This window comes from Poeciliopsis prolifica, unplaced genomic scaffold (genome assembly GCF_027474105.1).
Source record: "Poeciliopsis prolifica strain line A6 unplaced genomic scaffold, Auburn_PproV2 SCAFFOLD037, whole genome shotgun sequence".
In the NCBI taxonomy this organism is placed as follows: domain Eukaryota; kingdom Metazoa; phylum Chordata; class Actinopteri; order Cyprinodontiformes; family Poeciliidae; genus Poeciliopsis; species Poeciliopsis prolifica.
Genome location: NW_026562412.1, coordinates 1722590 through 1746746, shown reverse-complemented (window position 1 = coordinate 1746746; position 24157 = coordinate 1722590). Strand labels below are relative to the sequence as shown.

At 40.0% G+C, this 24157-nt stretch overlaps 3 protein-coding genes across 8 annotated transcripts in view; 2 read left to right on the top strand and 1 right to left on the bottom strand.

Annotated features, from left to right (window-relative positions):
• Positions 1-249: 249 nt before the first annotated feature.
• Positions 250-16287, bottom strand: kdm1a (lysine (K)-specific demethylase 1a). Of its 6 annotated transcripts, none has more exons than XM_055053254.1 (22): positions 16057-16287; positions 14905-14956; positions 13529-13822; positions 12482-12650; positions 12247-12380; positions 12077-12155; positions 11897-11989; positions 11455-11561; positions 10716-10797; positions 10442-10536; positions 9738-9755; positions 8650-8792; positions 7530-7620; positions 7329-7463; positions 5501-5574; positions 5218-5329; positions 5002-5134; positions 4728-4915; positions 3454-3568; positions 3248-3375; positions 2150-2296; positions 250-1218 (listed from the first exon to the last, which is right to left on the bottom strand). In XM_055053254.1, the coding sequence occupies exons 2-22, from the start codon at positions 14947-14949 to the stop codon at positions 1018-1020; spliced, it is 2583 nt and encodes an 860-aa protein (XP_054909229.1). In that variant the 5' UTR covers positions 14950-14956; positions 16057-16287; the 3' UTR covers positions 250-1017. The 6 variants fall into 6 exon arrangements, with proteins under 6 accessions (XP_054909229.1, XP_054909230.1, XP_054909231.1 ...); XM_055053255.1 differs by having other exon boundaries at positions 12482-12647; XM_055053256.1 differs by having other exon boundaries at positions 14920-14956.
• Positions 16288-16324: 37 nt separating this feature from the next.
• On the top strand, positions 16325-21992 carry tmem30b (transmembrane protein 30B). Its single transcript, XM_055053260.1, has 9 exons — positions 16325-16433; positions 17562-17698; positions 18100-18301; positions 18486-18590; positions 18691-18798; positions 19399-19489; positions 19572-19709; positions 19774-19980; positions 21354-21992. Exons 3-9 carry the CDS (start codon positions 18110-18112, stop codon positions 21530-21532), a joined length of 1020 nt encoding a protein of 339 aa, XP_054909235.1. The 5' UTR covers positions 16325-16433; positions 17562-17698; positions 18100-18109; the 3' UTR covers positions 21533-21992.
• A 517-nt stretch (positions 21993-22509) lies between these two features.
• Positions 22510-24157, top strand: part of dync1h1 (dynein, cytoplasmic 1, heavy chain 1) — a 38754-nt gene continuing 37106 nt past the window's right edge. The window contains exons 1-3 of the mRNA XM_055053130.1: positions 22510-22928; positions 23773-23860; positions 23942-24115. Of these exons, the coding sequence (XP_054909105.1) occupies positions 22679-22928; positions 23773-23860; positions 23942-24115 (512 nt within the window). The 5' untranslated portion in view covers positions 22510-22678. The remainder of the gene's footprint in view (positions 22929-23772; positions 23861-23941; positions 24116-24157) is intronic.

The window sequence follows — 24157 nt, the reverse complement described above, 5'->3', positions numbered from 1 at the left end:
AAACTTTTGGCTTGGAAATTAAATATTTAGTTTGAAACTGACAATGAATAACAAAAACATGGCAAAAATATGAACCGCCACTTTTTCTTTTGACAGGCTAGGTAACCCAAATTTCTGATTGTGTATTTATGACAAACTTTTCACCCAAAATGAAGCGACGCCTGAAGCCATTCTGCAGCACTAATCTATTTTATCAAAAAATAAACTTAATGCTGCGGCTCAGAACAGACAAATTCCACAATACGGCGCTTTAATGTTGGTACTTTTTATTAAAAAAACATTTAATATTAAAGAAAAAAGTCTCAACAACAAATAAAAAACTAACTTGTAAAAGCTAGCAAAAATCAGATTTCTTTCAACAAAAGCACATTTCTTTTTAGCTCAGAGCCAAACTGATCCAAACTCCAGGTTGGAGGCAAACGGCTCCAGCGCCAACATGTTCTGGTGTAACAGAAGGAAAAGTCTTCAGTTTCAGTGCAGCTGGAAATTTCCTCACATTTCAGGTTCAGAGTTCAACTTGGAGACAAAAAAACTACATAAAAAAACTACATAAGATCAAAAATGAATCATTTACCTCACGTAATCCCATTTCCATTATTTTCTTGAGATCTTATTGGGTTTTAATCAGTTGCTTCTAGATCTGTTATAAAGGACTATTCCACAGTTTAAAACCTGGAGTGAATTGTCTCAACTTCAGGTCCTCGAATTCAGTTTGTGATCAGTAACTTCTTTGCTCCACAGAAGTTTGTTCTGGTTCTGAACTAGTTAGATTCTGGTGTGAAATAATGTCCCTTTTGGTTTTCAGTGAATGTGTTTCTGTCAGTAACTCAAAGTAAAAACTCGGGGTTTGGACCACCATCTGAATGTGATGATGAAAATGATCTTTTTTAGATTATGAGTCTTTTCTCATCCCGACTTGGAAAACGTATCGAATCAAACTTCAGACAGAATCCTGAACGAAATGATTTCACAGTCTTGGTGTTCAGCCCAGCCGGGTTTTGTCGTAACGCCGGAGCCTCAGACGGCGGCGGCGGGCTGCGCCTGCTGAGGGTTGCTGGTGGCGGTGGGCGTGGCCTGGCGGGGCAGCGTGTACATGGCGCCCAGGAACTGGTCGGCGATGCGTCCGGCCTCGCGCAGGCCGCTCAGCAGGGCGCCGTGGACGGTGGCCGGGTAGTTTCTGATGGTGTGCTCACCGGCGAAGAAGAGCCGAGGGACGGGCTGCGGAGGGAAACGTTCACCAATCAATCAATGAAGAATCAATGAATCAATACTTGGTGCAACAAACAACAAAGGCGCTCATGACTCAGCAGATTTTTGGCCGATCTTCAAAAAACCTGATTCTGATTATATTCTGTGAAAAGTTGCTGAGTTGGCAGCGGCGAGGTTATTGATCAGCTCTGATCAATAACCTGCTGGTTTCAGGTGATCGGGTCATTTTCAGGCATTCTGGGTAAATAAATGGGTTCAGTTGAGTTCAGCTGTGAATATCAGCCGATCTCTGAAAACCACAGGAAATCTGGCTGATTTCTCGTCCATCGTTTTAATTCTAGCTGTAAAACTTCAGATTGGACGTCAGATTTTGAGTCTGTCCAGATTTAGGTCTGGATTGGACTAGGCCGTATTAGATTGAATATTTTTCAATCCGAACCCTGAATCGATTATTCTGATTAAAAAAACTGGAAGATTTTTTGTTTAAAAAAATGCAAATAAACAATTTGATTCCTTTTTTTAAAAAAGAAAAACATTTACTTGCCTAAAATAAAAATCATTTCTTTTCATGTAAAAGTGTATGAGAATATTTATAGTTATGGCTAATAGTTTGTTTTTTTCTTTGAGTCTCTCGTCCTCCAGTTAACGGTTAATCGATTACTGAAGATTATTTAAAATATAATTTAATCACAATTAATCGATTCAGTTCTGATGAAATCCTAATAAATGTGACATTTTGTGGTTTTAACTTCAGAAAAGTGGAAACAGTGTGAATCCTTCAGGTTAGTTGTTTTAAGTGAGAACATAAAAATTCGCCTTGTTCACAGTAATCAGCATGGCAACATCCCAACAGCTGGCAAACATCTGCTGGCCATTAACCGCTGGGACGCCACCCCTCCCAGCTCTCCCAGTACTCCCAGTAAGCCCCGCCCCCACCCACCTGTGAGGCTCCCGGGATGGCCGGACCGGGCGTGATGGGCTGGGCCATCAGGTCGTAGTCGTTACCCGAAGAACCGGCCGCCACGTACGAGTACGAGCCCCTGGCCCAGGGGTCGGCCCGCCACCGCGTCACCACCGTTTCCTTTGGCTGCCATGGCAACAGACAACAACAACAGTTTAAAGACTTTCCATGATGCAAGCAGCGGTGAACAGCTGGACGGGGAGCAGCTCCAGCCTTCATGCACATTCCTTCCTCCCACTTGAAACCAGAAGCAAATGAGTCGTAATGACGGCGGTTTGGACCCGGCTCGGTCTGAGAGGCACGACCGCGGTTCTGGTTCTGAGGGTCCGTTCAGAAACAAATTCCTCAGGAAATAAAAGTCACTTATGAAAAGGAAGGAGGGAAAACTGAATGTTCTGCCTACGGAGGCATATTAGGGCCAAAATAGATGCAAAACAGAAAAAGGACGAAAACTTTTGGCATAAATTTTCCCCAAAAAAATTTTAAAAAGTGGAAATTTCTCCCAAAGTCAAAAAATTAATAGAAAAAAACCCAAATTTTTAGATTAATTGTAAAAAAAACTTGGAATTTTTTTAGTTTAAAAAGTTTTTTTCAACTAAAAGTTAAAAACATGTTAGTAAAAAAAAACTTAATTTCCATATTAATATCAATACTCTAGAAAAAAATTTGGCATTTCTGAGGTTGAAAAATAGGAAATTTGCTAAAAATTTTTTGACAATAATCTGGAAATTTATGAGTTTCAAAGTAAAAAAATTCTTAGAAAAAACATAAATTTTGGGAAAAATCTCAGAAAATTTACACAAAAAAAAACTTGGAAAATTAGGAGTTTCAAAAGTTGAAACTAAACATTTCTGAGGTTAATGTTTTTTTGTTTTATTACTTGCAAACTTTTTGACTTTTTGAGCTCAGAAATTTTCACATTTTTTCCGGATAATTTTTGCGATTCATCTGAATCTTCTTGCAAATTTTCACTTTTTGAGCAAAAGGATTTCTTCAAATTTCAGAGGAATTTGGAGAAATCTAGGGACAAACTGTTTTTGTCTCTGTGCAAAAGGCCCAGGATGGCGGCGTTTCTACCTGAGGCACGGCGCTGCTCCCAAATATCCCTTTGAGAATGGCGAGGCAGCGCCCCACGATGACGTCGTCGCTGATGTTCTCCATGATGCCGGCCGCCTCTCCGGCCATCAGGGCCAGCAGGATGGGCGCTGCGGGAGGAGTGGTCGGTTTCAGGTGAACACAGATCGTCAGCAGCCTACAGAGCGAGAACATGGATCTCATCTCACCTTTGTAGAGGTTCCAGAAGAGGAAGAGTTCGCCCCGGCTGGCGGTGGTGGAGCCGACGTGACCAAACAGGTTGACGGTCGGATCCCAGAAGACCCGGTCGAAGCACAGCACCACCTTCCAGCACAAACAAGCCACAAAACAACAAAAACTTCCTTTAAAATAGGTTTATTTCTGCAGCAGAGCAGAGAAGAGCTCCCTCTGCTGGGAAAACCAGGAGCAAGCAGCTCGGATTGCATAATAATGCAGCATTCTCTGCTGCAGCAGCGACTGGAGTCGGAGCGGAAAGGACAGCACTGATGCAGAATGAGCAGCAGAGCAGAACCAGAACCAGTCCTGCTCTACACCGGGCCCAGATCATGGAGGAAAACTGAGCTACTTGTTGTTATTGCAGGATTTCTTAAAGTTTTACTGTAATAAAAGAACTAAAACACATCACAACAATAACTCAGTTCTTTATTAATACTTGATTGCATGTTAAAAACAACTTTATCAATTCAAACTGCAATATCCGCTCCGTATTCTCCATCCTCATTCCCATACGGATCCCCACTGGGGTCAAACTACCACAGGGCTTTAAAAAGAGCATTTTTCCTCAAATCGTTTAGAAAAACACACAAAAGGAAGTAGTTATATTGCTCATTAAATACTTAGAGAGCTAAATATTGCACATGCAATTCACATTAGAGCTGCTCAGTCTGGAGCACTTTAAATCACTTCTTAAAACTCGTTTTTATTCTTTAGTTTTTCCAGGCCTGACTTTGTAAATACTTGCCCTGTCTGTTTTAATTTGTTTTATTCTTATGTGTTTTATGAATGCTGTGCAGCTAATATCTGTTTTTAAAGTACTTCATAAATAAAACTGACATTGACAAATAGTTTGTTTCTAAACTATTTCCTTTGAAGCTACATATTTTGTCAGCATTACAAGATATTTAGTTTCAAGCTAAGCTACTTAGCTAGGAGCTAGCTGACCATTTAGTTGGAAAACGAAATATTTACTGGAAAATGTTTTTTCTCTAAACTAAATATTTGGTTTGTGTAACCTTTTAGAAATATTTAAAGAGAATTTACAATATTTTTTCAAAAAGACGTGAAATAAATTAGCAGCAGAGAGATTGTGTACAATCGGCCCCCTGCAGGTGGGAGCTGGTATTGCATAAGCCCAACGCTTTTCACCATTTTTGCAGAAGATTTGCAATAAACTCCCATTTATGCATCAGTGCAAATAAACCAGGTGATGTGATGTGATTCCTTGGCTGCTGAGATGTCTGACCTTGTTGAGGTTTCCAAAGCCCATCCGCTGAATGGCCGAGGTCTTCCACTCCGGCAGCGGCGGGACAAACTGGACGGCGGGCGGCTGCTGCTTCAGCACGCCCAGCGGCAGCGTGCACAGGACGGCGTCGCACTTGTATATGAAGGTCTGCGTGGTGGAGCGCGTGTTCACGGCGATGACCTCACATCCTGCAGTGAGACAAGATGGAAACCTCTGAATGCACATCTGGATTAAGTCTACTTCCTGTTTCGGTTTGTCGTGCGGCGGAACGTACCGGATGCCGTGTATCGGACCTGCCGCACCGCCGTGTTCAGCTTGATGTCCAAACCCTCGGCCAGCGCCACGGGGACGCACGAGTAGCCGTTCCGCACCGTCAGGTGGCTGCCGGTGAACTCGAAGTCGTCGTCCTGAGGAGGCGACACAGAGCAGAGTCACACACCGATAACGTCCTGGGAGCGGCGGAGAGCTGGCGGGTCGGACGTGTCGCTACCTGATCCCAGTGCTTCAGAGACAGGGTGGAGAGGGGAGTGGCGTTGGCAAACTCCAGGTTGGCAAAGTGCCAGTCTAGGATCTGCCGATCCCGGGATGACAGGTAAACATCGCTGTGGGAAAGAAGGAGAAACACGAAGTAGAGACGACTGCATTCCAGACCAACAACGCCGCCGCTAACGTTAAACTGCTGATAAACTACGATCCAGCAGTAAAACATGAAGTTACATGACTGATCAATAAAAAAGCTTCGCTATAGTGAGCAGCAGTGAGAGATGTTTCACCTGGGGGGGTTGGCCTCCAGCTCCTGCAGCTTCTCCTCCAGCTTCACCTGCGTCTCTGCCAACTCATCGTACTCCTACACAACATATGCAGCCACACTCATTATTATTATTATTATTTAACACCAATAATATGAGGCCAGCAGCTTTCCTGGTAGGAATAAATGCTAACACACAGTATAAAAACCAGTAGGGAAAACATTCTGGCACACAGGCAGTAAAGTCGTGTTTGTCAGGAAAGTATAAAAATCAACAGTTTACTCCTGCAACTTTCGCCATGTTTCATCAACACTACCTCTGAAACTTCTCCATTCATCTTTGAAAAATAATTGAAGCTTAAAAGACTGGATGGGCAACAACAAAAAATAAATTTTATAAAACACTACAATCTCACTCCAGACCACCAGGGGGAGTGTGGAGAGGCAAATATGCTGATTTTATATGTGTGTAGAAGACATATTTTATTCTTTACTCCAACTTTCTTCAGGACTTTCTCAGTAACAATCCCATCTTTACTGAGAGCTTGCTACCAAAAGAGTTGGTGGTCGACTCCCCCTAGTGGCCTGGAGGAATTTTGTTTTGGCAGAGTTTTCAGCGCTTCTTATCCCTTAAACTGCAACCGAACGCCTGCGCCGACTGTCCACTGTGTGTTCCAGGGTGATGGTAACTCAAGCTTTTTGTTGTTGCAATGTTTGTCGTTTTGCGATTGGAACATTTTTCTGTTGAATAAATGATCCCAGAAGTTTTTGGCATAATGATAATATTGTTGATCTGAGACCATTTTCCAGTCATATAATGGTAATAATGGCATAATAATGCAAGAACATAATCTCAAAGATTATGTCTTCCAGCTCCAATTTGACACTGTAAAAGTAAATGAACAAAATCAGCAAATAAAATTAATTATGAAGTCTCTCTAAACAAAACTGACTTTAGACTTTTGTCTGAGAGAAAAGAAAAAAACAATAAATCATGTAATTGGAAATAATTATGCCCTTTGTAATTCATCATACGATTCACTGATTTATTGCTATTGTGAGACGCTTCCCACAGCATGATGCTGCCACCACCATGCTTCACCTTGGGGATGACGTGTTCAGGTTTTTTCACAGATACTTTAGAAAGTTTCTTCGTTTTCATGCATAAAAGAATCTTTTTCTCTACCTTCTGCCATTCTGTCACTTTAAACACGTTTCAGTCGTTTCAGGCGAGTCGAGCTGCAGTTCGGCGAGCCGAGCCTGAAACTAGGTGAGGGTGTGTGGCAAGTCCACGCCCACAGAGCTTCAGGTCATGCAGAAACGGCTGACTCAACCTGTTTGCCCCTCCAGCGCAAACTGGAAGAACCGTCCAAAGGTCAGGACAAGCTGCAGCGGAGACGCGGACTGTGGGAGGAATCCCAGGAAAGAGCTGCGGTCTCGCTCATGGAGGGGTAATAAATCCACTCAGATACACACAGACTCCATCCGCCTCGCTCAGAAAGTGTAAACAGATCTGCAGACATGAGGGCCGGCAGAGCGCGATGCGAAGCCTTGAAGTGGTTTCAGTCTCTGGTTCAGATAGCAGCTGTGTTTAAACCACACAGAGAGCCGCGGTGGAGGTGATTTATCCGCACCAGAAATAAAACACCAACATTCCCTAATAATACATCCAAGCAGGAGACTAAACCACTTGAAACGGCTCGTCTGGGTTCTTAGACAGCATGGCATTATCGTCCTCTGAGCCGTACATCCTGATCTGTTGGTTTCTGCTCTAGTTCAGATACAAACTACCAACACGACCAGCTTTCCTCCTGCAGCTTCAGGTCATCTATCCACTGATCTCACGGCGTTACCTTGCAGAGCGCCGTCAGGTCGCGGTGTTTGCTCTTCACCAGGAACTCAGCGGTGATGTCTCTGGGCGGCTTCACTTCGCTCGCTTCCTTATACTGTTGGTGGAGCTCCTTGACGCGCTCCTTAGTGGAAACCATCTGAGAGGAAAACCAGGCGGTCAGATCAGACTGCAGAGCTGACGGATGCTAGCCGCTGATGCTAACCTTGTTGAGGAGATCTCTCAGCTCTTCCTGAGTCTTAACGATCTTCTTCCAGTGTTCAATCTGCTCGTCTTTAACGTGTTTCTCCTGCAGCCTGCACACACACACACACACACACACACACACACACACACACACACACACACACACACACACACACACACACACACACACACACACACACACACACAGGAAGAGACGTTTCACATACTTCTAAAAGTTCTTCATGTTTTCTGATGTTTCATCCACAAACTTTTGTGTATTTTAAAACATTTTAAGACTTTATACAATCATTTCTACAAAAATATCTGAAAAGTGTGGGGTGCATTTATATTTTTTGTAGAATCAGATTTTACTGCAATACCAGGTGTTTTAGGTTTCATCTTTACCAACTCTGTACATCAGTGAACATCAGTGTTCAAGTCTTTGCACAGAATCTGCTAAACTTTGACTAGGCCATTTTAGAACCATTTATATTCTTTGATCTAAACCAGAGACCTCCAAATGTTTTTGTCACATTTTGGGCCAAAATTGTAAAGTCATAATTACTTTCAGGCCAAAACAATATAATAAAAAAACAAAAACAATTGAAAAATCACAGAGAATTTATGTAAATCAGCCGTTTGTCTCAGTAAAGAACTGAGCACGCTGTGACTGAAATAATTAATGATTCTTTGTAAGAAAATAATGTGTAAATCAATGCATAGCCAAAAATGTAAAAGGATTCAGCAAATTTGACCAGTAAAAAAAGAATGGCATCTAATGTGTGAATCTATTTTTGGCTGGTTTGGTGAGAAAAAAAAGAGAACAGGATCTGGGTCCCTTTTTGACCAGAATGTATTTGCAAAGTTTAAGAAATAAATTAATAGCAGATTTGGATGCCCAAAGTCTGCTTTTGGAATTAAAGCCACTAAACATGTTCCTGTTTAATGTTAAATTAAAAAGAATCCAAAAAGTGTGGTTATTAAAAGACGTATCGTTTGTACTACATCAAACATTTTCCACTATAAGATTTTAATAATTTCTCACTAATTAAAAGCAAGTAAAGTTTCTGTGAGTCAGCTTTCCCAGTAATGCTCGCTGCTCCATCCCAGTGCTCCCAGTAAGTCTGTGTGGTTCTTACTGGATGACCACCTCCAGCGCCTGGCCCAGTGAAACCGGCTTGTTGTTGAGGAAGTTGAAGTCCAGCTGGTGGCTGAGGTAGGACGTCGCCTCCAGCAGCCGGTTGAACTCCTGCTCCACCATCTCGTCTTTTTCCTTTGGAACCTGAAAGAAAACACGAAGCAACACGACTCAGGATTTGAGCATCACTAAATCTGAAACATTTACACCGTAATCCTTTAAATCTATGTTAGTATCATTGACAGTGAGAGGTTTTCCACAGACAGTTGTTTTATTTCTTATCAGTTCCTCGGATGTCTTTGCCTACTTCCTGCTGTCAGACGGGCTCTAAGTGAAACGCTGATTCTGCAGGTCAGGCAGGAATCAGGCCTGTTATGATAATAAATGTTTCTGGATGATAATTTGTCCCAGAAACGATTTCAAGAATTGATCATGTTGTTGTTTTGAAACCATTTTTTAAGTATCATGCAGGTTTGTCCAAATTAAAGATCAACAAACTTTAATTTGATAAAAACACTGAAAACTGGAAGTGTGAAATGTTTTAAAAGTCTAACATAAATAAAATGACCAAAACCAATAAATGAAAATAAAAAAGTTAAATTATCGAGCTCAGTTTAATTTACTATGCAGTCAATTGAAGATGTCGATTGATTAACAGCAAATTCAAGTTTGTTTGTGTCGCTTCATTTAGAATTTATTTATTGTTTTTAATCTGAAATTAAAATATGTTTGACAAAACAGTGAACATCTGTTTGTGCAGGAAGAATGGCCTTTCCCTCAGAATCTCTGTAAACATCGATTATTCTCTTATTAGCATGCAGCGAGCCTCAGTCCATGCCAGCAGGATACAAGTTAAACACGCAATGCTTCCGGTTGTTAAGCTCTAGAGCTGGCTCCTCTAATGTCAACAAAATCTGAGAGATGCCTCTTTATTTAAAGTCATTATTTATACAAAAACATTTTGTCTGGAGAATCTTCAAATTAAAGCTACTGCTTGTTTCTAGTCCTGCATGTTTGTGAAATGGCAAATGGTTAAAGTCTTCATAATTTAACACTACGATTAGATCGTGTAAATAGAGATATACATACACTGGTGCACCGTTCACCCTTCAGCAGGACAAGAGGGAGGGAGAAAAAACAGAAACATGTTGAATTAAAAACATGAAACTCAGACAAAGCAACACCATCAGTTACACACATGTTCAAACTGTTAAACAGAAAAATCACTGACAAGTTCATTCCACCAAAAAAGAGATGAAAACTGATACATCTTGCACTGGGAAGTTAAGTGGATGGAAAAACTCCCATTGAACAATCTGTTTGGAGATTTAAATTGATTTTGAAAGATTTGGTGCCAATATCTGACTGAATCACCAGTTGGACTGGACAGGAAGCAGATAATCTATGGGATGAGGAAGAAGAGACGCCAGACGGGACGAAGGCTGGCGCTTCCTCAGCAGAGGATCCAGCTGATGGAGTTCCTGGTGCCAAAGGAGCCCAGACCAAGTACTGAGTGCAGATCCTCCACTCTGCTCAGCAGCACCGCACTTCTCCATCAAAAATCATTTTTACTGGTCTAATATTCAAAGTTTGAGTTTTTACAACCTTTAGGCCAGAATGGTCATCAAAGCAATAAATACATTTGTATAAAATATCATTTTCATTTTTTAACTGAATTTCTAAAACAAAAAATGAACTTTTCACTGATTTTCTGCCTGGGTGAGTTGGGATTTTGGGGTAACATGCAGGGGGGGCAGCTTGTGACTGTGACGTCATAGTGATGTCATACTCACAGCCTGGCCGTTGGCTTCATACAGAGGACACTTCTGCTTGATCTTAGCCAGCTCCATGTTAACCTGCTTACTGACCACCGCCATGGGATTCCCTCCTGATCAACACAACAAACGCTTATAAACAGCTCCCCCTGCTGGAGGATCCTATAACTGCAGAACTAGATGTAATTACAGTAAAACAGGGATGTTAAAAAAAACTAATCGTTGGCACATTAAGGTTCTGAATATCAACTCAGTGGAATAAAAAGGTTGAGAGGAGCAGGAAGTTTCTTACCCAGTCCGGTTACCACCATGGCTCCCAGGTCGGCTACATAGTTTCCCTTCCTGAACGTGGCGACTCTTCCTCCCACGCGGTCCTGCATGCAAACAGCGTGAGAAAGAGATTAAACCGAAAGGCTGTTAAAACCGGAATGTGGCAGCACAGTAATTCTCACAAAGTGCTTTGGGTTCAAGACAGATGGAAATTAAATTAATTGTTAATACAAAGAAATTTAGAAAAATGAAGAAAACACCTTGAAAAGCAACCATATTTAATTAAAACCTCTAAAATCATAACAGAAAGAACCACAACATGTTATTATGAAGTCTAAATAGAACATCCAGGATTTTGTGATTGTTTTGCAAACAAAACGGCCATAAAAAATATCTAAATTATGGATGATGGTAAATATGACTTTTTGTTACACACAGCATCGTTTATGAAACTTGACATGAAGTCTGAGGCAGAAGTAGTGCAAGTAAGACATACTGCCACCTGCAGGTGAGCATTAGCATTATATAAACTGAACATTTTTGTCTGAGAAAACTCACAATTATGCAGAAATGAGTTGATTTTGAATAACTTTATGCAAAAAACAGAAGCAGTTCACAACAGGACATAAAATTATTTCACATTTCTAAAACCTGCACTTTGTAGGTAAAATCTAAAACTGACAGTGTAATATAAATAAAAATAGTGCCATACAACAATAAATGTAAAATTAATTGACTAATTTAACGAATAAATGACCCACTCTTGCTTCCAGAACTGTAACATCCATCCCGAAACTCTGGAGCTGTCTGGCTGCAGCCAGGCCAGAAACGCCGCCGCCGATGATGATGACCTTCCCCGTCTTCTTCGCTGCAACGGAACCAGAGGCGTGTTAAACTCTCAATCAGTTTGGATTTTTAGAGAGGTTGTTGTCAGTGTAGTGAATGCTTATTGTCCAAGAAGGAAAAAATAAATCTACTTTTTAAAGCAGCAACAGAATCTAAAATCTGAATTATTAGAAGTTAATAATCCTGATCAACTAGATTGATGAAGTAAAAAGAAAAGGTGAATTTGTTCAGAGGGAGATTTTGCAACTACAGTAAAAACATGAGATTATTCTAAGGCTTTGTACTCAATAACATCACTAATCATGTTGTTGGTAAATACATATTAGATATTAAAGTATCCGGGGGAAATGGACTCACTGGGCAAAGGCTTGACTCTCTTGTAAATGCCAAAGTTAATGAGGCCGTGCCTCTCTAAGTAGCTGTGAACTCGGTGAACCAAAACCGTATCACCTGGGAAAAAAGGAAAAAATCAAATATGAGATTTTCTTATTGGATAAAAGAAAGAGAAATAAAACATTTATATTTCTGACGGCTTACTGTTGTATGGAGCTTCAAGCTGCTGAACCGTTGCCTCAAAGGTGAGCTGAATCTTCGGGTTGTCCAGCCACAGCTGGATCTGAAGGGGATCAACAAGACACAGTGATGCATGAAAACTGCTGCTGTGTTTCTGTCTGGAAGCAAAAGGACACGGGCTGGAGGCGACGTACGGTGCGGTTGCGGATGTACAGGAAGACTTTCTGCGTCTGCTGAGGGCCGCTGATGATGTCGGGGAAGCAGGCGGCTTCCTGGGATGTCATTCTGTCGTGAGGAAGGCGGCTCTGGAAAGCAGCTCCTTCCAGACCTAAAGACGACGCCGCGGTTCACTTTAAAGCTGAAAATATTCCCGCTGAACGTCTCACTTGTCAAACAGGACAGGTGAGTGTTTTCTTGTGTGAAACTCACCTGATGGTTCTTCAGGTTCGCTGTCGTTCTCCTCCTCAGGAGGCGGCGCGGGAGGAGGGATGACCTGCTTCCTTTCCTTCTCCGCCTTGGCGTTCCTCTCCTCCTCAGAGTAATACTCATCCTCGGACAAGTTGGCCAGGCTTTCGTCCATCTCGCGGTACTCCACCTGCAACAGTAGGCACAATAAAAGCACCATTAAAACCGGCATTCCAGACGGCCACGAGGGCCTTTACTCACTCTCCTGAAAACAGCTAAGAGTCAAAGAGAAAGGACTGAAACTGAAAAATTGCTTACAATATAAGAAAGATTTAATCAGAAACAAATATTTTTAAACTGTGAAAATGATCTGAATTTAAAAAATGATTTAAAAACTGAAACAAAATATTGAAACTGAAAAAAAAAATTATTAAAACTTGATAATTATTGGTTGAGCATGAAAAAAAAAGATTTGAACCTAAAACAGATTTTTTGGAAAATAAAAATAGATTTCAAACTTTAAAAAAGTTCAAATTAAAATAAAACTATTGAAACAAAGATAATTTTTAAACTAAAATATCTGAACCCGAACATTTATTTGAAATGTGAAACTGGAAAAAAAATAATCTTTTAAGGTGAACAAATATTTAAAATTAAAGAAAACAACTTTACAAAACAACAAAAATTGTATTTGAAATTTATAAATATGAAAATAAAAAAGCTCAAAACTACAAGAATTTTATTTTCAGTTTTACGTATGAAAACGTTGCGCAGAAGCAGAAAATATTTTGACTAATAAACACATTGATATGGCGGCAGGTCAAAGGTCAGATCTCATGATGTCAGGCTTGCCCAAAGTACAGAAACAAAGCTTAAACTTCGAGTTGCCAAGGCGAAGACAATGAAACCTAAAATGCTTAAAGCAGGAGCCTCAAGCTGCAGCCAGCAGGGGCGGCGGGTCTGCTTCAACACACCTGAATAAAGAGTCGGGTCATTAGCAGGAGTCATGACTGCATGTTCAAAACATTTAATCTACCCATCTTTACAACTTCAGAACCCTAAAATGTTTACTTTTGCTCGCTTCCGCCGACTCGTTCTGCGGACTTCAGCCGCGTCAGCGTCGGCGCCTGCAGGCCCTGACTGCTGGGGGAACGGGGGCCCGCTGGGCTCCCCGCTCGGGGACGATCTCTCCTTCTTCTTCGGGTCCAGCGGCCCAGTGGCCGAGGCGGAGGGCCCGCTCTGGACATCGGCTCCTAGCGGTCGTTCGCCCCCCGCTGCTCCCACAGAAGATGAAGAGGAGGAGGACGAAGAGCCTGCATCTGATTTCTTGCTGGACAGCATAATGGAAGACGATGGAGGCCTCTCCTGGACAACAGACGGATATGATTATATGGACACTCAGCAGCAACCATGACAAGGTAACTGAGAAAAAGACGATTAGAGTGAAATGAAACAAATTGAAAAGTTTTAAAACGGATTAAATGAAAAATATTTTGAAATATTTGATGAGAATGACAAAGTGTGAGTTGCAGGCAGAGAACAACAAAATAAGTACTTTTGCACGGCATCTAAACAACAGAAAGTGCAGAAAATGATCATTTGCAAACAAAAATTAAATCAAAATCCAACCAACATCTCTCTCTATATTCAGACATCAATGTAATAAGATTTTTAGTTGATTTTAGACCAACATTGTTCAACAAAAAAAATAATTTATGGATTCATTCATTGGAAACAGTGGCATGTGTTCGTATGCAGCTTTACAGAAAATATTTTTACCACCTTCTTCTGAATCTCATTCATATTGGATGGATGTGAGGCTGCTCAATGTTAGAAAATCATTTAATGGTGATAATATTGGTAAATATTCTACGATGATATCTGGCTGTTTTTTTTCTTCCTCTCATTGTCATCTGTGTTAATGTCACTGCACATCAGCTCCACTGCTAAATATTACATTAGCAAAAAAAAATGCAAACTAGAATTTACTAGCCAACAATTACTGAACACAAAACTGCTCTTAATTATGTGAATATTGCAGAAAATTGATCTTGCAATGACAATGTATTGTGGATTATTTTATTCCAACTTGTATTTCTACACTGTCTTGGAAATATTAAAGTCGTGCACAACAGTGCAATTATGAGTAGAGTTTAGGTAAAGTATGAATAAAGTCAAGATTTAATTCAAATATGGATCAGCAGAGATATATATGTTTATAGTTTTAAACAAGCAGCAGTAAAATCAGATATGAAACAGAATAATGTCAAATTAAAGGTAATGAGACAATTGCTCTACTGTCTGAAACAATAAATACAAAAATACAATGTAGGTTTGAGTAATACGTCGCCAAATATTAACATTTCTCTTCACTGGATGACAGAAACGATGTACAGTGCTTATGGGAGTGATGGTTTCATGAAATGAAAGCTCCAAGGTACAGTAACCTTGTCTTGTTTTACCCATTTCTCCGTACACCTGGTAATATCCATTCAAACACTAAGGGACGAAGACAGAACCAGAAATATGGTTACACACACAAACAACACTGTCACCTTTAATAAGACACTTCATTCAAGACAAGCTAACAAAGTCAGAAAAAAACCACCTGAAATGTCACTGACAAAACGGTTTGAGACAGTTTAGTCAGGAAAACTGAAAAATAAAAAATGTTCCTGTGTAATCAGCTGTGTACGGAAGAGGATCAGGACCAGTGGGGAAAAAAATTAATTATGACTTTCCTCCTCACATCCCCTACTCCAACATCTCTCTGCCCGGGTTTCTAACCATTAGGCCACACAAAGAATAAGAGAGGAGCAGCAAAAGCAAGCAAGGTGGATCAGCACCAACAACTGCTGGTGTCATCCAGGCCATGTTACTGTGGAGTATGGTCTCTGCTGCTCGCAGCTGTTAGCATGTTATAACAATCAACTGTCAGACAGCGACAATGTTCAGCCAGAAGCCTCTTCAGATTCACAGCAAGACCAACTGCTACTGGAGACCCTTCCTGCCCAAAGTATCACCATCCACCATCTTCCATACTTGGATTTTAAAAAATCCTTTTAATTTAATCTAAGAAATCTTACTATTTTGCACATGGTTATGAGAACAAAGTTATTATTCTGTTTCCTAGTTTACCTGATCCTCTTCCGTAGTTTTGGCATTAATCATCACAAAAATAGCCTTTCCTGCTTTTATTACTATGTTGGTTCAATGAACTAACGTTAGCTAGCAATGGAAGCTAGCACCGAAAGATGGACCCTGCTAGCGCTCACAACAGCTTTGTTACTAATGACGAGCAAATTTAACAACATATTGGTTGGATTTCACAGTCTAAGAACTGAGTTAAACTGTACAATATATTTCCAATACACCTAGTCTCTTATTGTGAATGTATCCCGTTAAAATGACCAAAGAACACCATGCTTCGTTAGCTCAGGCTAACAATGAGACGCAGCTAGCAGATGAGCAGGGTTTGCATAATAACAGTTTTGTCCCAAATAAGTCCAATTAGATACAATTAAAATGCTAATTTATTAGTAACACATCAAAGTGAATGCCAAAGATTAATAATGGAAAAATAAAATTAAAGAAATTACCTCTCAATCCTCCAAAAATATCAAAACAAAGACGTTACAGATACAGGTTTTCCAGATAACTCTTCCGTGATTGGTGGATAACAAAAAACGTTATGCAATGCTACTCCGATATGATTGGCTGCCGAACCCGTCGAATGAAAAGAAAGGAGGCTTCTACGTTTTTATTAAAGCCAGTCTGCCTAGGCCATAAAATCCAACGATTGTTTTTATTTTTATTTCTTACTCTTTTCCAACAGCTGGTCTGAATCTAGCATTTTAGGTTCCTTTTCATCGATTTGAGAAACCGGATTCAAGAGCCACTGGAACTGACGTCGATGTGGAAGAATAGAGATAGAAGATTTGACGCCCCAGTTGTGCTACAACGTCGTCGCCATATTGTGAGGGGCATGTTTGAAGAAACTGGTACAAAACTGTACAAGCTAGTTCCGTTCCAACGGGGTGACTGGAGGTACCCAAAAACTGTCCTGAAATAAGAGTAGCACTGCTTCAGCATATTGTTGCTCAAGTAAACCATATTTGGTAAAACAGCTGCCTATCAAAATATCTGATTTAATATTTTGAAATAATATCTTCATACTGACAAAACTGTCAAAAACTACATAAATGTTAATAAGATATTTACAAAATAAGCTCAGACAAAAGAAACACTTTTCCAAATATATTTATATATATTAAATATAATGTGAAATTAATACAGTAAGTAAATTCAAACAGAGTAAAGTACTTCCAATAATTGTTAACTGTCTCTTCTTAATCCCTTAAACAAGGCTCTGCAGACAGAAAATAGCACTAGAATAGCAAAGAGATCTTACTTTAACATAAACTGTAGGTGTGTGTGTTTGTCTGCTGTAATTTTGGTTAAAACTATTTGCTCCCATTAGTCAGATGACCCAGATACTTTACTCAAGAAAAATAGCGTTACTTTATAATAAAGTTACTACTTGTAAAAATAAAAGTACAATACAGAACATTTATTGCTCTTTCCCCCCCCCAAAAAAGTGCATCTAGCTGCTCCAAGCAGCTATAGGCTTTATCACTGATCCCAACAAACTCAACAAGTGTTGACATCCCTGTTGTTGCTTGCACAACTTTTTATTCATTTACTTTAAATATTTTAAATAGTTTGTTGCTGCTTTCTGTGCATATTTATGCACATCTCATCCATTTATTTAAATCATATTCAGATGCAAATTTTTTGGGATTTAAGGATGTTATTTTTAATGACTGCATGTTATTTAATTTTCGGTATTGTGTCTTCTCTTATTTTTCTGTTTTAAATGTTATTTTTATTTTTGTTTCTTTTACCTTAGTTTGAGTCTCTATGCTTCCATTTACCTTTAACTTGCTGCTGGTACACGTGGTTCTCCCCATTGTGATACAAGAAGGAATATTTCTATTCATTTATTTGGAAAATACACTTTCTTCATACAATCCTACTGGTTTTCAAGAAGAAGCCACTCACAATATGGCGGACACATTACTGTTTGGTTTCTATGTCTTTTCAGTCTATGCAAAGGCGGAGCAGGAAGAAGAAAGGGAAGGAGGACAGGTAAAGGTGAGCGGATACATCGTTCCTTCAACCCAGGAAAAGGTACAAGAGTATTTTCACTTCTTCATTTCTTCATTTTGGAGCCGACTGCTGGTAAGAATCCCTAGTTAATGGATATATATTCCGACTCAAGGGTTCATTTTATTTTATAAAGTGAATTATTGGGACTGAGAAATGTATTAAGTGGCCTATTTAATGCTCATTAATGACCTGTATGTTGCTCAGCGCTGAATTACTGGTGTGTAACAGTCAAATATGTGGGATTTTAGTGTGATAGATGGGTCAGCAATTGATTAAAATTAAACAGCCAGCAAATAGTACAGTGAGTGTAAACAGGAAGTTGAGTGCTAAATAATTTATCCTTCTAAATTACGTAAACTTGGAGTTCCTGATGTTTTTTCACTCCCAAAGATATTCTATAGCTGCTTAAATAAAAGTATGTCTTCAACAATAAGTCAGAAACATATTTTCTGAGATACGGAACAATCCAACAGAATCACGGCAATGGTGAAGGAGGAGCAGGAAGAGTTGTCCAACCGGCCTGACAACACTGCCTTCACCCAGCAGCGGCTTCCAGCATGGCAGCCCATTCTCTCTGCAGGCATCGTTATTCCAATGTTTGTCCTCATTGGGGCGGCTTTCATTGGTGTTGGAGTTGCTCTCTTCATCGCTTCACGGGACATCCAGTTGCAGGAAGTAAGATGGGAATGTTTAATGCAACGATTGTTTTTACCAGACTGAGAATGAAGAGTCAAATGTCAGAAGAAACAAACAAGACAGAGTCTTTAGGTTTCAGTATTAAAATTGTGACCCACTTCACTTTCTGACACTATAGATTAGCAACAATTTGTGTTGTAACCATAAAACAATGTGTTAACAGTTGGACTACACTGGTGATGACTCTAATCATCCCTGCTATAAGTGCAGAACAAGTACAGAAAAATGTATGTGCAACTTGACGTTCTCCATCCCATATCTGTTCAAGGTTAGACACACACCCTGCTTTTCGATCTGATAGTTTAAGCTTTGTACTTTTGTCATCTGAGATTGTTTGTTTTGTTTTTGCATATTCCTTTGCCACACAGGGGCCTGTCTTCTTTTACTATGGCTTGACCAACTACTTCCAGAACCAAAGAAAGTACGGGGCATCCAAAGACGATAATCAGCTGTATGGAGACCTAGATTACTTCAAAGTGAGACGATACACCTTTTTAAAGAAGAATTCACAAAGGGCTTAGGAGAATACCTGCTCAAAACGTCACATTTTCCTTGCAGCTCTGGCAGTATGTTTAGGTCTGTTGTCCTGCCTTCTGTGGCCTCTAACAGGGTTTCTTCCAGGATTGTCCTGGATTTAGCTCAATCCATCTTCTCATAAACTGCAGCCATTTATAGTTCATCCTGAAGAAGCAGAGCATGACCTTAACCATGTTTCACCATTCAGATGTTCAGTGTTCGATGTCTCTCTTACTTGGCTTGTGGGAAATTATAAACAGGATATATCTTTCTTACGCCTTGTTTCCACTGAGCAGTAATTGTGTTGTGTGATGCCAGTTGCTCTGCCTTCACCATACATACTGAAGATATGGGTCAGTATGGGCCACTTTCACAAAATAATGTACCGACCCGAACCAGTGTACTCGGTGGACGAGCAGCATTAGAACGATGTTTGTGTTCATGACTTTCTTATAAGCAATAGTTTCAGTTAATCTTGTAAAAGTGAGCTTAACATAAACCAAGTAATAACAGATTTCAGGCATCAAACTGATCAGTTATTTATTTGTGTCTTCTGAAAGAATCCCTCCAGTGACTGTGACCCATATACTCATAATAGGAACAACATACCAATCGTGCCTTGTGGAGCGCTGGCAAACAGCATGTTTAATGGTATGCATGATGTTGCCGCTATTCCCTGCAATAAATACTCTCGTTTTCTGACTGCCTCAATTCTTTCTGCCTTTTTCAAAAGACACCTTTTCGCTGAGTCATACGGTCAACGGGACTCAAAAGATTGTGCCTCTGGATGGAAAAGGGATTGCTTGGTGGACTGACTACAACGTCAAATACCGAAATCCCAGCGACAAGCCCCTGATCAACGCCTTCAATGGTACCACTAATCAAATGAACTCTGTTTCTCTTTGGAGCTAGCCTTAAACAGTGTTTTTTCTCAGGAACCACAAAGCCCACAAACTGGCCTAAACCTGCTTATGAGCTGGATCCCACAGATGTGTTCAACAACGGCTTCATCAATCAAGACTTTCTGGTCTGGATGAGAAGGGCTGCTCTTCCCGATTTTAGGAAACTGTATCGACGAATCACGCATGATGACTATGTAAATGGTCTACCAGCTGGAAACTACACTCTGACAATTGCCTACAGTATCCTTTAATATGCATTATGAATTCTGGGGTGAGGCTCATAGGAGGTATATTTTATAAATGTAATGAATTATTATTGGTTTTACCTTTTTATCCTGCTGTTAAACAAGTTGGTTTTATGAAGTTTATGCTTAACCCTAAACATTAACTGGTTACATGAATTTTATCTTAAACGACTTAGGAGTTTACTGAGATGAAGGAGGATCAGGCAAATATTTAGTCAGGCAAACAAGCCAGGCAAATAACTACTGCCATGCAAAGGACCTTCTGACTGCTTTGAGAAGCTGAACCACTTTAGCTGTGAGTCATCTTGATTAAAGGTCTGGACTCAAGCAACACTCATAGATTTTGTTTATTTTTCTTAAACTCTGGAAGTCATGCAGTGCAGGTATGCATGTCTCTGGGTGACTGAGTGGCTTTAAATGCATTTTAAAGAAAACAATTTTTTTTAAGTTTCTTGTTTTCATTTGGGCTTGGAGTTCATGTTGGTCATACTTATTTCAAATTCAAGAAATATGTGGAAACAAAAGTGAAGCACAAGGCAGCTGAAAGTTGCCACAGAGGGAACGTCGCATCCAGGCCAGTGAACTCTGGGATGAACGCACAAAGTTTTACTGACACACAACATGTAAGAAGTGATGGTAAAATGTTCGGCTCCAGATTGGTTCTTAAAATAAAGATTAAGTTTAAGATTTGCCCCGTAAAGAGGAGGAATAATATCTGAGAGACCTAACCAACTGGCACCTTACCCAGTATTTTAAAAGCAAAAATAAATCTCTAACTGGAATATTTTACATTGGTGAGTCAGTGGTTGTGTAAGGTGAAGCAGATGAAAGTCTAATTTTTCGACATTTCATCAGTGCTGCTGAGGGTTTCACTCCATTACCTGTCAAAAGGTTCTTTTATAATGCCTAACGTATCATATGTGAGACATGAGTTCTTGAATTTTCTGTCAGTCATCTTATGGTGTGGGGTTTAAAGGGTTAAAGCAACATCACTCAGACTCGTTGCTTTGTCTCCTGTTTGTTTCCTCACATTGTGTCATTGACTCTAAAAAGTAAGTTTCATGTAACAGGTTGAGGTCAAAATACCGAAACATTTGAGGTGCAGCTCACTTGGTTTTATTGGGGGATTATTTTATCTCATTACTCAGTTCATAAGTGAAACTCATAAATGTGTATATTTCTGTTAATTTTAATGGTTATGACTGATAAAAACTCCTCCAATAAAACAATAAAAGGTTCTTAAATGGCCTTCACAACTGTAGGCCATTTAAGCGATTCATCTATACTTTTCTCGTTTTCTCATTAAGATCCCTGAAGACTAGCTGTGAAGTCTAAACTTGGTGCATATCCTAAACATATTTCCCTCAGACTATCCTGTTCATTCGTTCAACGGCAGGAAGAAGGTGGTGCTCAGCAACGTATCTTGGATGGGAGGAAAGAATGACTTCCTGGGAATCGCATACATCGTGGTTGGCTCCCTGTGTGTCGTCATGTCCGTCGTTATGCTCATTGTGTATGCTAAATTCAAATTTCCCGAAGATGACTGAGCACCTGGAAAAGTGCCAAAGGAAACTTTTTCATGTAGTTGATCAACCTCAGCTGGAAACAGTGACCTCTGAACTTTTAGGATTTGGAGTTTAAATGTATTGCTAGTGCTCTATTTTTCTTACTTTTTCTATCTGTATTTCGTAAATGACATTTATCTTCAGGGCTAAAGCTGTATCCTACCAATTATTGACCTATTATTGATAGGCCAATAATCTTAAAGCCATATTTCTCATGAAAAGTAATTTTAAACTAATCAGGCAGTTACATTTGAGTAAAAAGCTTCATAAAAAGGTTGGAAAACTTGTACATATTTATTTCTGACTCAGGGAAATTGTTTACCAGCTTTTCTTTGTGATATTTTTGTTGGGTGGCTTCAAAGCTTATGTAAGTTTTAGTTTTCCTTGAAACTTTTAGTTTAATACATATTCAATATTTATTAAATATAACAAATTAATCTTATTTTGTTCCTCTGTGTCTTATTTATGCCCTTATGCTCAGCTCAAAGGATTCTGTTCATGTTTTTCTTAAACATTTCCTTTGTAGATAATTATAAAAAAAAATACATGTATAAGTTGTTCCTTTTTAAATGATCGTGTAACACTCTGTGGATTTAAGATAACTGTTAAGGTTGCAGACCCCCTGTCTGGAGATAGGCTATTGATTTTTTTTTTTTTTGTAGTATTCACTCATTAGTGGTTTTATTGATAAGAAATGTAAAAGAAAAGAACAAAATCTCATTTTCTTTTATTAAATCAGATTATAAAAATGTGCGCTGATGTCTGGAACTGATTAAATATCACCAAAAGGCAATGATGGCACTAAAATATGGACAGAAAAAACATTGATTTGATATAATCGTAGAAAATGCTGTCTCATCGGCGACTACTCCCTCCTTCCCTCTAGCGGCCATTTGGAGAGACAAAAAGACTGGAATATAATTATGGGTAATGTAGTATTCTAACCGCACACCGCGGTGATTCTCCCGCCCGCAGAACGACAAGTACCAGCATCCTTTGCGCCTATAAATGAAGCCAGTCCTAACTGCGGTGATTTGACAGCGGGTTGTCAGCCTGTATCACAGCCGGTAGCCTTGGTTCTTTGTTCGCCTTCATACACCTTCTGGTCACCGTCCACCTCTCCACGGAATGTCCGACGGCGGGGGGACGGAGGAGGGCGGCGGCACCATGGAGGTGTCGGCCGTTCAAACGGTGGCGGACACCTCGGTGCTGCAGAAACACATTCGGAAGCTGGTGCCGTTGCTGCTGGAAGATGGCGGCGAGGCCCCGGCCTCTCTGGAAACCGCCCTGGAGGAGAAGAGCTCCGTGGAGCAGATGAAAAAATTTCTGTCCGACCCCCAGATTCACACCGTCCTGGTGGAGAGAAGCGCCCTGAAAGGTACGTTTAACCGAATATTCTCAGAAAGAAACGTTAGTAATTTGGGTCTTTAATCGAATGTTCAGTCATTGAGCCTCCATCAGGCTCAGTGACTGATGGAGTTTCCTTCTCCACCTGTGAACGGGTTGTGGTGGGTGGAGCGCGTTGCTCTCCAGGCTTCATCTGGTTGATGTCTGTGGCCTGATGTGTTGAACCCGCATCTCATCATCAGGACATTTACTTGGAGTTGAGCTTTCTTCAAAAATGAACTCAAGATGAAAGATTATACAACTTAATGAATAAATCATTTGTTCCAACTGAATGTTGTATCTTTGGGCTTCTGTCATGTGAACCTGCTTTGTCAATGGAAACATTATTTTCAGTCAGCTGCAGGCGAGACGATCATCTTCTCAGCTGCATGTTGTTTTTTAATTTTTATTACAGCTGTTTTTATTTCTTGAGATCACACATGACCTGCCACACTGTGAACCTCCTGTCCAGTCATGATGTTTGAGCATAGATTTATGTTATCTTTTGACTTATTTCATATTATAATGTGTTTAAATGGGACAACCATTTTCTTGTTTGCACCATTTAAGTAGAACAACATGAATAATTAAGTATTTATACCATTTGAACTGGTGTTATAGATTACATCTGAAGCTGTTTATGTATTTAAAAAACTCCTCAAGTGTGTAAAAAATTTCTGCTGTACAAAATCTATGAAATTAATTGAAATGAACTCATTAAAGTCCCAACCCTAATTTTTAGATTTTTTTTAAACATCTATTTTAATTGTTATTGCAGTAAATATAAAAGTCTCCTCTCATCCAGTTTGTTGGATTTGTTTTTGTTCTTCTCACAGAGGATGTTGGAGATGAAGGCGAAGAGGAGAAAGAGTGCATCAGCTACAACATCAGCATCGACATCCACTACGGCATCAAGTCTAACAGGTGATTACATTTTCCTCGATGTTGCACAGCTTTGGTTCAGGTTTGGTTGGACACAAATGGATCTCATCCCGTCTTTTCCAGCTTGGCTCTGATCAAGAGGACGGGTGTCATTGATGCAGACAAGCCCATATCCACTCAGGTTCGGGTGCTGACCCTCAGCGAGGATTCTCCCTACGAGACTCTTCACTCTTTCATCAGCAATGCTGTCGCTCCTTTCTTCAAGTCCTACATACGGGAGTCTGGCAAAGCCGACAGGTGACGAAACAATAATTTCCTTTGTTCTTGAGAGGAGACAAT